The sequence below is a fragment of the Vombatus ursinus genome, unplaced genomic scaffold (assembly GCF_900497805.2).
Source record: "Vombatus ursinus unplaced genomic scaffold, bare-nosed wombat genome assembly UNPS02009205.1, whole genome shotgun sequence".
Classification (NCBI taxonomy): Eukaryota; Metazoa; Chordata; class Mammalia; order Diprotodontia; family Vombatidae; genus Vombatus; species Vombatus ursinus.
In genome coordinates this window covers 6,800,836-6,814,104 of record NW_020948983.1, presented here as the reverse complement: position 1 = coordinate 6,814,104, position 13,269 = coordinate 6,800,836, and the positions used below count along the sequence as shown (strand labels likewise).

At 41.4% G+C, this 13,269-nt stretch overlaps 1 protein-coding gene across 4 annotated transcripts in view; it reads left to right on the top strand.

The window, feature by feature from the left end:
- The window catches only part of VWA2 (von Willebrand factor A domain containing 2), a 131,005-nt gene that overhangs the window by 23,011 nt on the left and 94,725 nt on the right, over positions 1 to 13,269 (top strand). For all 4 annotated transcript variants that reach the window (XM_027851688.1, XM_027851686.1, XM_027851687.1 and 1 more), the window contains 4 exons: positions 639 to 748; positions 8,780 to 8,974; positions 10,303 to 10,436; positions 11,423 to 11,555. In XM_027851688.1, coding sequence (XP_027707489.1) covers positions 639 to 748; positions 8,780 to 8,974; positions 10,303 to 10,436; positions 11,423 to 11,555 — 572 coding nt within the window. The remainder of the gene's footprint in view (positions 1 to 638; positions 749 to 8,779; positions 8,975 to 10,302; positions 10,437 to 11,422; positions 11,556 to 13,269) is intronic.

The window sequence follows — 13,269 nt, the reverse complement described above, 5'->3', positions numbered from 1 at the left end:
TTCCGGGACTCAGCAAGTTGTTTTACTCAGAATTGCTTTCCTACAACTCAGTATACACTGGTTCTGTGTGCTTTAGCGTATAACGTCTTCCCTCTTCCTTAAGATGCTGAAGTCTGTTTGGGAGTCTCTGGGCTATAGATATCTTGATATTTTTCAAATTAGTTTCTAGATCCTGCCATGCCTTTGTTTCATTTTGGACTTTTAACTGGTTCTCCACCTGAGAACTACGGACTTGGGAACTGTTGATGTTACCCTAGCTCCAGAGGCACTCCGTGGAATACAATGTGGCTGACCACCAAAGAAGGAGACTGTAATAAGTGGGTGATTATCAGATGAAGACGTGCTATTGAAAACAGGTGTAGCTTTTCCATCTCCACAGTCTGCCAAATGGCTTGAAGGAATATCTGCCTATTCTCTGGGGTGCAGAGATTAGATCCATAGAAAAAGGGACCGGGGAAAAAGCCTCTTGACAAAAACCCACTACAGACACAACTTTTTACGTTCATTTTCTCCTCAGTGTTATGCTTCCTTTTGGGGCATGTGTTAAAAAACAGAAACAAAAAACCTTTGGGATGAATTTGGTGGTTGCTTGGTTGGGATACTATTTCATCAGCTTAGGTTCAGTATTTTCCTTGCAGGTCAGAGTGGGTGTATTACAATTTAGCTCAGCTCCTCAGCTGGAATTCTCCTTGGATTCATTTTCCACCCAAGAGGAAGTAAAAGAAAAAATCAAGAAAATAATTTTCAAGTAAGTATGATTCAATAACTTCAGGTTTTTGATGATGACATCTTCTAAGATGACTCCTTTTAGAGGATTCTGCCCCTTCCCTCACCTTATCCTGGCATGTTGTAGCTTTATAAAGCTGTAGCTCTGGGGACTAAGATGGTTGGGTGCTGCCATTACATACATATATACACATAGGTATGTGTACTTATGTGTATACTATATATATATGTGTGTGTATGTGTGTGTGTATACACACATACACATGTACACACATAAATACATACACACATATATCATGTGCAGCTAAATGGTGCCATAGTGCACAGTGCTGGATCTAGAGTCAGGGAGACCCAAGTTCAAATCTGACAAGTCACTTATCTTCTGTTTATCTCAGTTCCCTCAGCTATAAAATAGGGATAACAGCACCTGCAAGGTGTTGTGAGGATCAAATGAGGTAAGATTTGTTTAAAAAAAATGCACAGTATCTGGCACATAGTAGCTGCTTCTCCCTTTCCTTCCCCATCTCATCTCCCTCGGATTGGAAAAGGACAAATGTCCCAATTTTAAGAAAGAAAAAAAAAAGGAAGAGGATGGCATCTGTATACTATAGGCCACTGAGCTTCACTTCAGTTCCTGGAAGAATTTCAGAATGAGAAGGATGATTAGGGAATGTCTAAAAAAGGCAGCAGTGATCAGAAAGCTAGGACTAACCTTATTTCCTTCATTTACAGTTACTAGGCTGGTACTTCAGTGGAACACTATGGATAAGATTAGCCTAAAGCATTTGATGAAATCTCTCTTGCTATTTTTGTGTCACTGAATCACTGAAACTTAGAGTTGGAACAGACCTCAGCATATGATGGAGGACCTTAACAAACCTTCATATATGATTGGCCAGAGTCTCTTCCCTTCCCTCATCATAGCCCTTATTAGATTAAGCTTATGGCTGATAACCAGAGAACTGGGAAGTTTTATCTTAATTTTTTAATTTAAAAAAAAATTTTTTTTTGGCTAGGCAATGGGGTTAAGTGACTTGCCCAGGGTCAGACAGCTAGTAAGTGTTATGTGTCTGAGGCTGGATTTGAACTCAGGTCCTCCTGAATCCAGGGCCAGTGCTCTATCCACTGCGCCACCTAGTTGCCCCAACTGGGAAGTTTTATCTTGAGCCTCACCAAGGATCAAAGATTTTTAGAGTGGGGAAGTGCTTTAGAAATAATCTAGTCTAGCTTCATTTTACATATGAGGATATTGAGGTCTAAAAACGGCGAGTGACTTGTCCAGAGTCATACAGGCAGTTGGTAGCCAAGCTGAGACGAGAAGCCAGCTTTCCTAATTCCCAGGCCAGGGCTCTTTCCACTGCTAGGCAATCCCACTTGAAAAGAATTGAGATTAGCCTCTTACTAACCATTTTCTGGAATAACTAAAGTTTTTGTTGTTGGGGTGTACGTGTGATTTTATTGATTGAGGGAACTCCAGAGAAAACTACTCCTTCTACCAATGCAGATTGACTTCTACTTTGTGATTTATAGTCTCAGAGAGTTGCCTGGGGTAATGGAAAGTTAAATCATCAAAGGTGGAACTTGAACTCAGGTCTTTTTAGACTCTGAAGCCAGCTCCCATTCTACTATACCACCATTGGTATCAAACTCAAATAGAAATCTATCCCTGCCCAGCCACATACTCACTTAGAAAACTACAAATAACATTATCTACGTTGTATTTTTATTTATTTTGTTAAACATTTCCCAACTCAGAAATTTTGGAGGCAGCCAGCATAGCTGACAGTTCTGCACTATCTCATGTTGTTGAATTGTTTCAGTCCTGTCCAACTCTCCATGACCCCATTTGGGGTTTTGTTGGCAGAGATACTAGAGTGGCTTGCCATTTCCTTCTCCAGCTCATTTTACAGATGAGGAACTGAAGCAAACAGGATTAAGTCCAGGGTCCCATAGCTAGTAAGTATCTGAGGTCAGATTTTAACTCGGGTCCACCTGATTCCTGGGCAGTGTCAGGCCTGGAGTCAAGAAGACTCATCTTCCTGAGTTCAAATCTGACCTCAGACACTTATTAGCTATGTGACCCTGGGCAAGTCACTTACTCCTATTTGCCTCAGTAAAATCTGTAAAATGAGCTGAAAAAGGCAATGGCAAACCACTTTAGTATCTCTGCCAAGAAAATCCCAAATGGGGTCACGAAGAGTCAGACATGACTAAATAACAACCTTTGGCACTCTATCCACTGGGCCACCTAGCTGTCCACACTACCCCCATACTGCCTTTCAACTAAAGGTGGCAAAGTGCTTTTTAAAAACATTTTAAAAAATAAAAATGTTAAGATTGTGCTAATTCAGAGCCACTAGTGGTGGTGGAGACCCTTTTCTGTAAAAAGCAGTGATATTTAAAAGATGTTCAAACAAGGCTGTGGTCTGTATCCTCTATTGGAGGTAAGTGGTGGGGCCAGAACAGATTTTATATATTCACTATCTCATTTTGTATAGTCTACAAAGGTTATTGAAGGTAACAGTGACTTATTTTTGACCACTGTTGAGGTCCTGGGGGACACTGAAAATGAGGTTGTGCCAAAAGTCTGGAGCTTAACATCAGGATGAAATGTTATGAATCAGGATGAAAAAAATGTGGACAAAACGATGACCTCTGCACTGGTTATTTATCCCTCTTAGAGATGAAAGGTTTAAATGTTGGACTGGATCAAATAATTGGGCGGGATTGGGGGACAGAAAATACTAGTTTATCTTTCTTCCAGGGAAAAAGAAATCTTGGGGTCTAGAGATAACCCTGGCACTGTAAGTCCCTTTGATATAAAACGGGCTTTTAAATGGTGGTCTCAGCAATGCCCATTCAAGGCCAGGAAGGACCTTGTAAGCAGTTGTACCCTGCAGAGAGTAGTCTCCAAAAGCCAATGAGGTCAGTGTTTCCATGTAGGAATATGAATTAATAAAAAGATATGTAACTTTTAATCTTCTATAGTTACAATTAAACTAATAATAACTGATATTTATATCGTTCTTCATAGTTTGCAGATATTTAAGTTGGTTCATATGAGCCTCCAAAGAATGCTTTGAAGGATTACAAGTACTGTTTTCAGTATGGATTAGCCTCAGAAAGGACTTGGCCACCTGAGCATAGCTAGTAAATGTTGGAGGTGGGATTCATGCCAAGCTTTTCTCAGTGCCTGGTCCGTCACTTTGCCGGCTACTATGCCATGCCTGCTGAGAATCGGCGAGTGCCTATATTCAGGACCTCAGGAGAGGCAGCTTCTCTTCTAAGCCCTAGAAGATTAGCCTTTGAAAGGGTGATATCCTAGAACAGGGGTTCTTAACCTTTTGGGTATCAATCTAAGAGAGTCCATCTCAGAGTAAAGTATTGAAGGCATTAAATAAAATGTATAGGGTTAGAAACCAAATCAATTGTATCAAAATAGTTACCAAAATATACATTTTTTTAAACTTTCATAGACTTCCAGGTTAAGAATCCCCATCCTAAGGGGTTATCATGACATTAGTTTTAAAAAAAAAAAAAGATGTAAGGATGCATTACAATCAGATTCTATAAAAACAATAATCAAAGTGTGTCTTTAATTTTAAATAAATTCAGTCCCTTAAAAAGAAAATAAATACTTCAACTATGGTCCTGTCTCTGCAACTCCCCTTATCCCCATCCTTACCCCCTCTCCCCCAGGGCCTCCAGAATCTAAAGTCAGAAACCCCATCACAAACTAAGCAGAGCCCATACTAGACAATGCTTGCCAAAACTTCTTGATTCACTTTGGTTGGTGGGGAACAACATAATAAAGGCATTAGAGAGTGATGAACTTGGAGTGGGTTCAAATCCTCCCTCTGCCATTTGCTGTGTTACCATGAGAAAGTAACTGAACCTTGGTTTCCTAATCTGCAAAATGGAAGCAATAATGCTCATATCAACTACCTCATAGTATTGTTATGAGGCTCAGAAGAGATCACGTGTGTTGAGCTCCTTGGAAACTTTAAGGCAATATGTATGTGTCAGTTATGATAACTACTTTGCTATGCAAAGACCATCCAAGTAGTAGAAGAACTGTACTGTTATAGCATAATCACCAGAAGTGACTGCACAACCAGTTTAATAACCCAGATCACAAAAACTGACTTTTCTACCACATTTTAAGGGTTGGGAATTACTTTATATATGGTATCTTATTTGATCCTCATAACAACCTTTGAGTTAAATGCTGTTGTTATTATTATAATACTCATTTTTCAGATGAAGAAATCGAGTCTGAGAGTAGTTAAATGACTTTCTGAAGGTCACACAGTAATTGTCTGAGGTGGTATTCAAATCCAGGTTTTCCTGATTTGAAGTCTAACACTCAATCCCCTGTGTCAGAGGTGTTAGACATGGCCCACAACACTCCTGAGAGCTGCCCGAACCAGATGAAAATATAGCTCCTATCTAATTTTAATGTATTGAATGATATCTATATAGACACAATCTATATAGACGCAATACATATATACATACATGCGTGTGTATATGTGGTTTTCTAACATAATACGCAGCTGCAGGGATCCAGCTGGTTTAGTGACCTCAGTTTCTTTTTGAGTTTGACCCCTCTGCCTGTATTACCTCATATGTGTTTTAAAGCCTTTATTGTCTACGTGGAGCCAGCAACAAGCCCCTCATTGTTTACTGTTGTCACTGGTGGGTGACATGATCAGTGTTCTGGGGTGAGGCCAGGAAAGCCTTGAGCTTTAGCCAAAAACAGAGCTGGACTCCATAGGCAGAGAATCAGGGGCAGACATCCAGGCAGCTGAGCTCCAGGGTTTGGCGAGTCAGCAGGAAGTCCAGCAAGTTGTAATTAGTCAAAGAGATTTGGTTCCCCATGATGAAGGCTTTGCCTCTCTGGTTCTGGGTCAGTAGGGTTCCAAAAGTCTTCAGCTGGCTGGGAATACCTTGCCATAATGCTCCTTCCCCTCTTCATAATTCAAGAAAAGGGGAGCAGTCCTCCATCTATCCCATCATTTGCCACAGTAGATTCTCAAGTGTCCTTCCTGTGCAGCCTGAGATTTATGGCCCAGGTATCTTGTGATGGCATTGCTCTGGTACAAGGTGAAGTCTTCATCTGCAAACTTGGGGAGCTGCTTTTGAGGATCCTCTGTATCCAGATCTCTTTGGTTCCTCTACCCTTCCAGGTTTGTCCCTGGTCAATCAGCAGTATCCATATGGCTTCATATCACCTCTGGATGGGGAAGTAGGTAATGGTGTAGGGAAATGTGCTGGATAATGGAGCACAAGCGGGAAAGCCTGCCTCCTCCATTTGGATCAAAAGGATTGGGAAGTCTACTTACTTGACTGTCAGATCCCTGAAATTGTGCCCTAGCCACAAGAGTGCAGATATGGAGAAGGAGGCTAGAATGCACAGGGGAGATCAGATAAAAGACATCCTTTGGCAGGTGTTCAAACAAAAGAGAATTTCTTCAAAAGCCCAATTGCAATGGAAAATGAGTTATGAAAAATAAGAGAACAAAGAGATAGATAGTGAGTATTTTTTATTTTTAGCTACAGTGATTGAGACTGTGGGATGGGAAGTCATGGGCAAGCAAACAAGGAGATGAATTCTTTCAGTGGAGTAAGCAAGCCTTGACTAGCTCCTAAAACAATGGATTGGGATTAACTACTTTGATTGAGGTTACTGGGAAATCCAGTCATGGCCAGGACATGTGTACCATTTAACAGCTGATACTCCAAGTTGAAATCTTAGTACAACTGGTCATTTGGCATGCTACTAAAAAGTATATCTGTGACTCCCAGGTTCTAACCTTGTAAGACTGCATTCCATTGATCTGCTTTCCATGTACAATCAGCCTGGAGACAATTATCTTTTAGAAAATGCCTTTTTTACTAAGATGGCAAGATAAAAATAGTAGCTACAATACATTTCCCATATAAACCTGGGCCATAGTCTCCCACAAATACATGCAGTGTCCGGGTTAGAGTTGACTCAAACTCATAGTACATTGGTAGTTAGAATACAGCCCCTAGCTCAGTAGCAGCCGAAAAGATTTGTAAGCTATTGAAACAGCTGATATAAAATCTGCACTAAACACAAGTATTTTCTTCTGAGAACCTCACCAAAAGCTTTATTAATTCAGTTTTTAAAAAATGTGTTCATGTGGTTTCCTAGCCCAGAACAGATGAGAAGCATCAAACTTGGGGAGGGGAGGTACACACTAGCTGGGGTAGGGAGCAGGGATTGAGGTGTCAGGGACAAGTGGAGTGTTAGTAGGAGAAGTGATAGCTGATAGCTTGACAATTGTGAGAGAGAGAAAAATACTAAAAAGGCAGTAGTAGGCAATACATCCCTCCAGAGGACTATATTACTGCACATTTTTCAAAGTGATAGCAACATCATTATGGAAAAGTTAAAATTTGTTCAGTATATTCTGTTTAGTAAGTCAGAGAAGCTTATGATGCACTTGAGGGAGATTTACATCTAAAATGATTTAAAATTTTATGTAGTCAATAAACATTTATTAAATATCTATTATGTGTCAGGCACTGTGCTAAGCACTGGGAATGCAAATATAAAAAAGACAGTTCCTGTCCTCAAGCAGCTTACAATCTTTTTTGAGTTGTAAATTTTCTTCCTCCTTCTTGTCTCCCTATTGAGAAGGCAAGCAATTTGATATAGGTTATATATGTGCAGTCATACAAAACTTATTTCTGTGTTAGGTTGTGAAAGAAATCACAGACAAAAGAAAAACCAGTAAGAAAAATAAAGAAAAAGTATGCTTCAATCTGCAATTCGACTCTATCAGCTCTTTCTCTGGAGTTGGATAGAATAAAATGATTAAATTTTTTTAATTTAGCATTTGAGAGGAAGAAGCTTTAATTACCTGGAAAATTCACATATATGGAAAAGATAATTCCCCCAAAATACCACAACGGAGCTTGGTTCTAATCCCGCCGCTGATGCTGTCTGTTTGACCTTGGGCAAGTCACCTAGCCTCAGTTTCCTCACCTGTAAAATGAAGGGGTTGGGATAAATGTCCTGTAAGGGACCTTCTAGTCCTAGATCTACAATCTTAAGGCATGCTTATAAATTCATAGTTTGTTAGAGCTGGAAGGAACTGTGGGAAATAATTCATTTGAACCCCTCAATCAGCATTAATCAGTTTGATATGATTTAATAGGGGTAATGATTATAAGTTCTGTGTATTAGGCCTCAGATTTGTGAGCTGCAGATTGGAAGTTCACTTGCTTAATCATAGGAAGCTAATCAGAGGCCCTCCTCCCTTGTTTTTCATTGTCATGGTGACCAAGCCCAATGTGGCGGAGGTGACTCAATTACATGGAGAGTCCTGCAACTTATTTTTGTACCTTTGGACCTCTCTCTCTTGTGCAACATAAGCAAGTGACCATCTTATGACTATTTAGTCAGCGGAGCTGCCCCATGCTTCGCCCAATCCAAGATCCCCCTGCTGACATACCATTTCTAGCTGATGTATCATTTTTTGGCCTTCGAGATCAACCAATGGGATTCTGTACTTTGTATAACCTCTTTAGAATGTTCAGGTATCAAACCTGGTATCACGCTTATAAAAATAAGGCCCTAGAAGAAGGGGGCATCAGATTGTGAGGAAGGTCTGAGGTCTACTTTGTTAGATTAGATTCATTAATGAAGTGCCATTGATTCAGAGCTCTACCTCAGTCAGTCTCTTTTACTGTAGATTGGACAATTTTAATCCCCACAGAACCTTAGATTTCAGTCCCATCCCATTTCACATTTCAGGAAACTGAGGCCCAGAGAGGGTAAGTGATATCTCCAAAGTCTCACACTTCATGGTAGAGCTGGAACCTGTTGCTATCTTGGGACTTTTCCTACCCCACTGTTCAGACTGTGGTGTTATTTCATGGGGACGAGTATCATTCCAAGTCTGTAGCTAGGAGGCATATGAATAATGGGAGATACCACAAATTTTAAATCCTGATCCTTGCTTCTTGTCCTTAGCTTGTCAACTTTGCTTTCTTTCCATTTTTTCCCTTGTGCTTTCAGAGGAGGGAGCACTGAAACAGGCCTTGCTCTGAAATACCTTCTCCACAAAGGTTTCCCTGGGGGAAGGAACTCTTCTGTCCCTCAGACCCTTGTCATTGTCACTGATGGGAAGTCCCAAGGAGACATTGCCCTTCCTGCCAAGCAGCTGAAGGAAAAGGGAGTTGTGGTGTTTGCTGTGGGAGTCAAGTTCCCAAGGTAAGAAACTCTCGGGAAGAAGCAGCTTGTCATAGCAGCAGCAGTAGAGGGAGAAAACTGACTGGTGTGTGGAGCCTTAGGCTTGTGAAATCTCAAGTGTCTCCCCGTATTCATTGGCCAGTACTGGCACCAATTGATAGTCACCCGCCTTGGCATTTTTCTACCTATAAGTCCCTAGTAACACAGCTAGTAGTATATATATTCCTCGTATTATTAGTTATTTTTTTCTGTGTGTGGCTTGTCTCTCCAACTAGACTGTAATAACAAGTCACATTTACGCAGCACTTTGTTACAGAATGCTTTCACTTCAAGTATTTTCATTTGGTTATAACAACTGTCTTGTGAGGTGGCTAGAACAAATACCGTCTCAATTTTATGGATGAGGAAAATGAGGCTCAGAGATAATACATTTCTTGCCTCAGGTCACACTCCTAATTGATAGAGTTAGAATTCAATTCATTCATTCAGTGAACATTTATTAAGGGCTTACTATATGCCAGGCACTGTGCTAAGTGCCAAGGATACAAAAAGAGGCAAAAGACAGTCCCTTCTTTAAAGGAGTTTATAATCTAATGAGGAGGACAACATGCAAACAAATAAATACAAAGCAAACTGTTTACAGGATAAATATGAAATAATTAATGGTAGGAAGGCACTGGAATGAAGAAAGGTTAGGGAAGGTTCCCTCAGAAGGTGGGATTTTAGTTGGGACTTAAAGAAAGCCACAGAGGTCCAACCAAGACTTTCAGTCTCCCAAGATCCAGTGTTCTTTCCATGGTAACATTACAATTTTTTTTTCATAAGCTCTCAGAGAACTAGTCAGTTCCCTGAATTTAACAGGTACTCAGTGAATAATTGATGGTGATGAATTAATTACTAGTTCATAGATACAGACATGGAGGGGAACTTAGAGGTCAGTGGGTCCAACCCTCTCACTTACAGATGAGGAAATTTAGTCCCGAGAAGTTAAATGACTTTTCTATGGGTCACACAGCTAATAAGTGTCCAAGGGCAAGTTTGACTCCAGAAGCAGTACGATATTTTCTATACCACTCTGCCTGTCATTAGTTGAGTGGAAATGACTATCAATACCAATTTTAGCTCTTCTGGGAGATATCTGGTAGCCATTGTTCAGGAGGAGAATCTATGTGGTCTGAATGTCTTGACCTCTCCGTCCAAAGGCACAAGATTCTCAATAAGATAACTCACACTCACCTATACTCTCAAAATGGGAATAATAAGACTATCTCTCATTTGGTGGTGCAGGCCCCCATCTGCTCTTGTGACCACAGGGAGAGGAGCTGTTTTAATTTCTCTCTGTTGGGCAGGTGGACAGAGCTGCACACCTTGGCAAGCGAACCCAAGGATCAATATATGTTGTCTGCAGAACATGTGGATGATGCTACCAATGGCCTGTACAGCACTCTCTCCAGTTTGGCCATCTGCAATGCCACAGCTCCAGGTAAAGCTCTTCCTGCTTGCTGGTACAGCCTCAGGCTTCAGAGAGCAGAGGTGGTCCTCAAAGAGAAAGGGTTGGGAGTTCCAAGGACCATGTTGTGAGGGGAAAGGATGAGAAGATGACAGCTTGTCCGTAAGATGCTCTTTCATTTTGCTTTCTGTTCCTGCGACCCTATGCTTAGTCCATGAGTATCCTTGTCTCATGTGTTTATCTAACCTGAAGATGGACAGGGCTTAGGGTCTGAAGTCTTAGCTAATGGTAGCATTACTTTGAAGGGCTCATCTTTGGGCCCAATAACTTTAGTGCCAGACCTGGGACTTCCTTTACCTGTGAGTAGGTAGTACTTGCCTCCCTGTTTTTTTGAGGAAACAGATTTGGAGAGGTAGAAATTGTTACCCCCTTATACTTTCATGTGTCTTTCTTGCTCCCCAAACCAATTTTCTTAGCTCCTGTTTCTCAGCTGGATTATTATGGCAGATTTGATGTGGCATAGGTTTTCTTACTCCCCTTTGCTAATTTTCAACCATGGGGCAGGAGAATGGAAACAGTGCTGACTATGAGAAAAGAAGGGCTTCTGTGCATGTGTGTATGCATATATTATGTATATATTTACATACATGTACACAAATGTGTATATATCTATGTATCTATCTATCTGACATGGTTGATGGATGGGGTAGATTGGAGGATGATTGGATTGGAAAAAGTAGTGGGATGCCCCCTGATATATCTTAGCAAGTTCATAAACATATTTCAGACTGAGAAAAGTTGAGAAGCTCCATGTAGGACACTTAGGCTATTGGGTCTCCTGCCCTCCCCTTCTGCCATAATCATTTCCTCTCGCTTGACTTTCCTTAGGACCCCTTTCCCCAAAGTGTAAGCAACTGGTTGGTAAAGATGAGTGGAACTTATATATTGTAGTTAGCATCAACAATGAGGGGAAAGTAGGGTGAAATCCTGGTTGTCTGTTTTGGGGGTGTTTACCCCAGGTTGCAGAATTGAGCCTCACCTTTGTGAACGAAAGACACTGGAAACCATCAGAGAAGTCACTGGAAACTCTTTGTGCTGGAGAGGTTCAAAGAAAAACAATGCAGTATTTTCATCCCTCTGCCCATTCTCTAGGTGAGTCTACTATTTTCTTTGGGTCCAACAGCCAAAACCAGGAGTGCGGGGTTCCCCTAATTAAATTCTGAAAGAAGCAATGCACTTGGGGTGCAATGGCAGAGGGAATTGTGGAGTGTTGCTCTCCATAAAAATACATCAGTAGAGTGTTCAGCAGAAGGGAGCAGAACATGGCCCAGGGAATGGGGCCAGATGGGAAAGAGCCAACCACAGGTCTCTGTTGATTTAGGAAAATGTTTAGCAGGCTGAAATGTCTCAGTAATTTACTACTGTGTGAGGCCTTTAAGTAAAACTAGTTGGGGCTAGTTGATCTAGAAGGCTGGAGACCTGAGCAATAAACATTCATTATATAATAGCTGCCATCTGTATCACCCTTATAACACCCTTCATAAACGTGATCTCATTCGATCCTCACAACAACCCCAGGAGGAAGGTTGCTGTTATCCCAGATTTCCAGATGAGGGGAATGAGGCCCAGGGTTACAGAATAAATTTCTGAGGCAGGCTATGATCCCAGGTTCTCCTGACTCCAAGTCCAGGGTTCTTAAGCTAGTAACTTGTGTGGCACCAGGTAAGTCACCCATCCTTGAGTGTGATATCAGATGAAACTTGAACCGAAGCAGGAAAAGGCCCCAAACACTTGAGGTTCCTCTGAAGTAAGATGTGGTATAAGGGGTTTTTGGAAGGGGAGGTGGGAGTATTGGTTACTAGAGCATGGTATTACTGAAGCTCAGCTTGATTCTTATATAATAAGGATAATATATAACATTTATATTGTGTTTACTATGTGCTAGGCATTGTTCTTAGCACTTTAAAATGATCACAGTTGATCCTCACAACAGGAAACTGAGACAGACAGATGTTAAATGACTGTCCGGGGTCATACAGCTAAAAGTATCTGAGGCTATATTTGAACTCGGGTCTTCCTGACTCCAGGCCTAGCACTCTATTCATTGTACCATCTAGGTGCCTTGCATAGAAACATGAGCACTGAATTGGCAAGCATAAAATCTGACTGTAGGTCCTACTGCTTCTGATACTGAGAGTTTCAAATCCTGACTGATACTTCCTTGTGACTTTGGATAAGTCATTTAACCTCTCCTCTCTGGGGCCTACTTTTCCCATCTATCACAGCAGGGGTTGCCTCGGCGGTCCCTCTCTTCTCCCAGTATGTGAGCCTGTGATCTCTACGATCCCTTCCAGTTTGCAAGGTCCATGGGTCTTTGACCACAGGTGCACCTCTGACCCCAGGTGTCCCTTGTGACACAGTCACAAGAGGGAATAGCTAAACGCCACGTGCAGCCATCTTGATACTGGAAAAACAACTCGTCATTCTGCTTTTCTGATAGAGGGTCAGGAGTGACCTCCCTAAATATGGAGAACAGTGCTATTGGAGGAAATAGAGATATTCTTACTAGGTCCAGAGCCTCATTCAGCTGAAGAAATTCCATTCTTTCCATTTCAAAGACATGCATAGTTGCCTTTGCTTGGGCTTGTAATTTTATGAAACCTGTGGGACGCAGCCCTAAACAAGGGAGAGAAATCCTTAATGAGCTAGCAATTTGGCAGACATTTTAGCAGTTCCTTGGAGCCTTAATTGACTCGGCTTTTTTCTCCTGGGAGCACATTTGACACTAGTACAAACCTATTTCCAATTCTAAAAGGCTGACTTGGGATGAGCCAGGGAGCCCTCCTGCCATAGACCATCCCTTCAC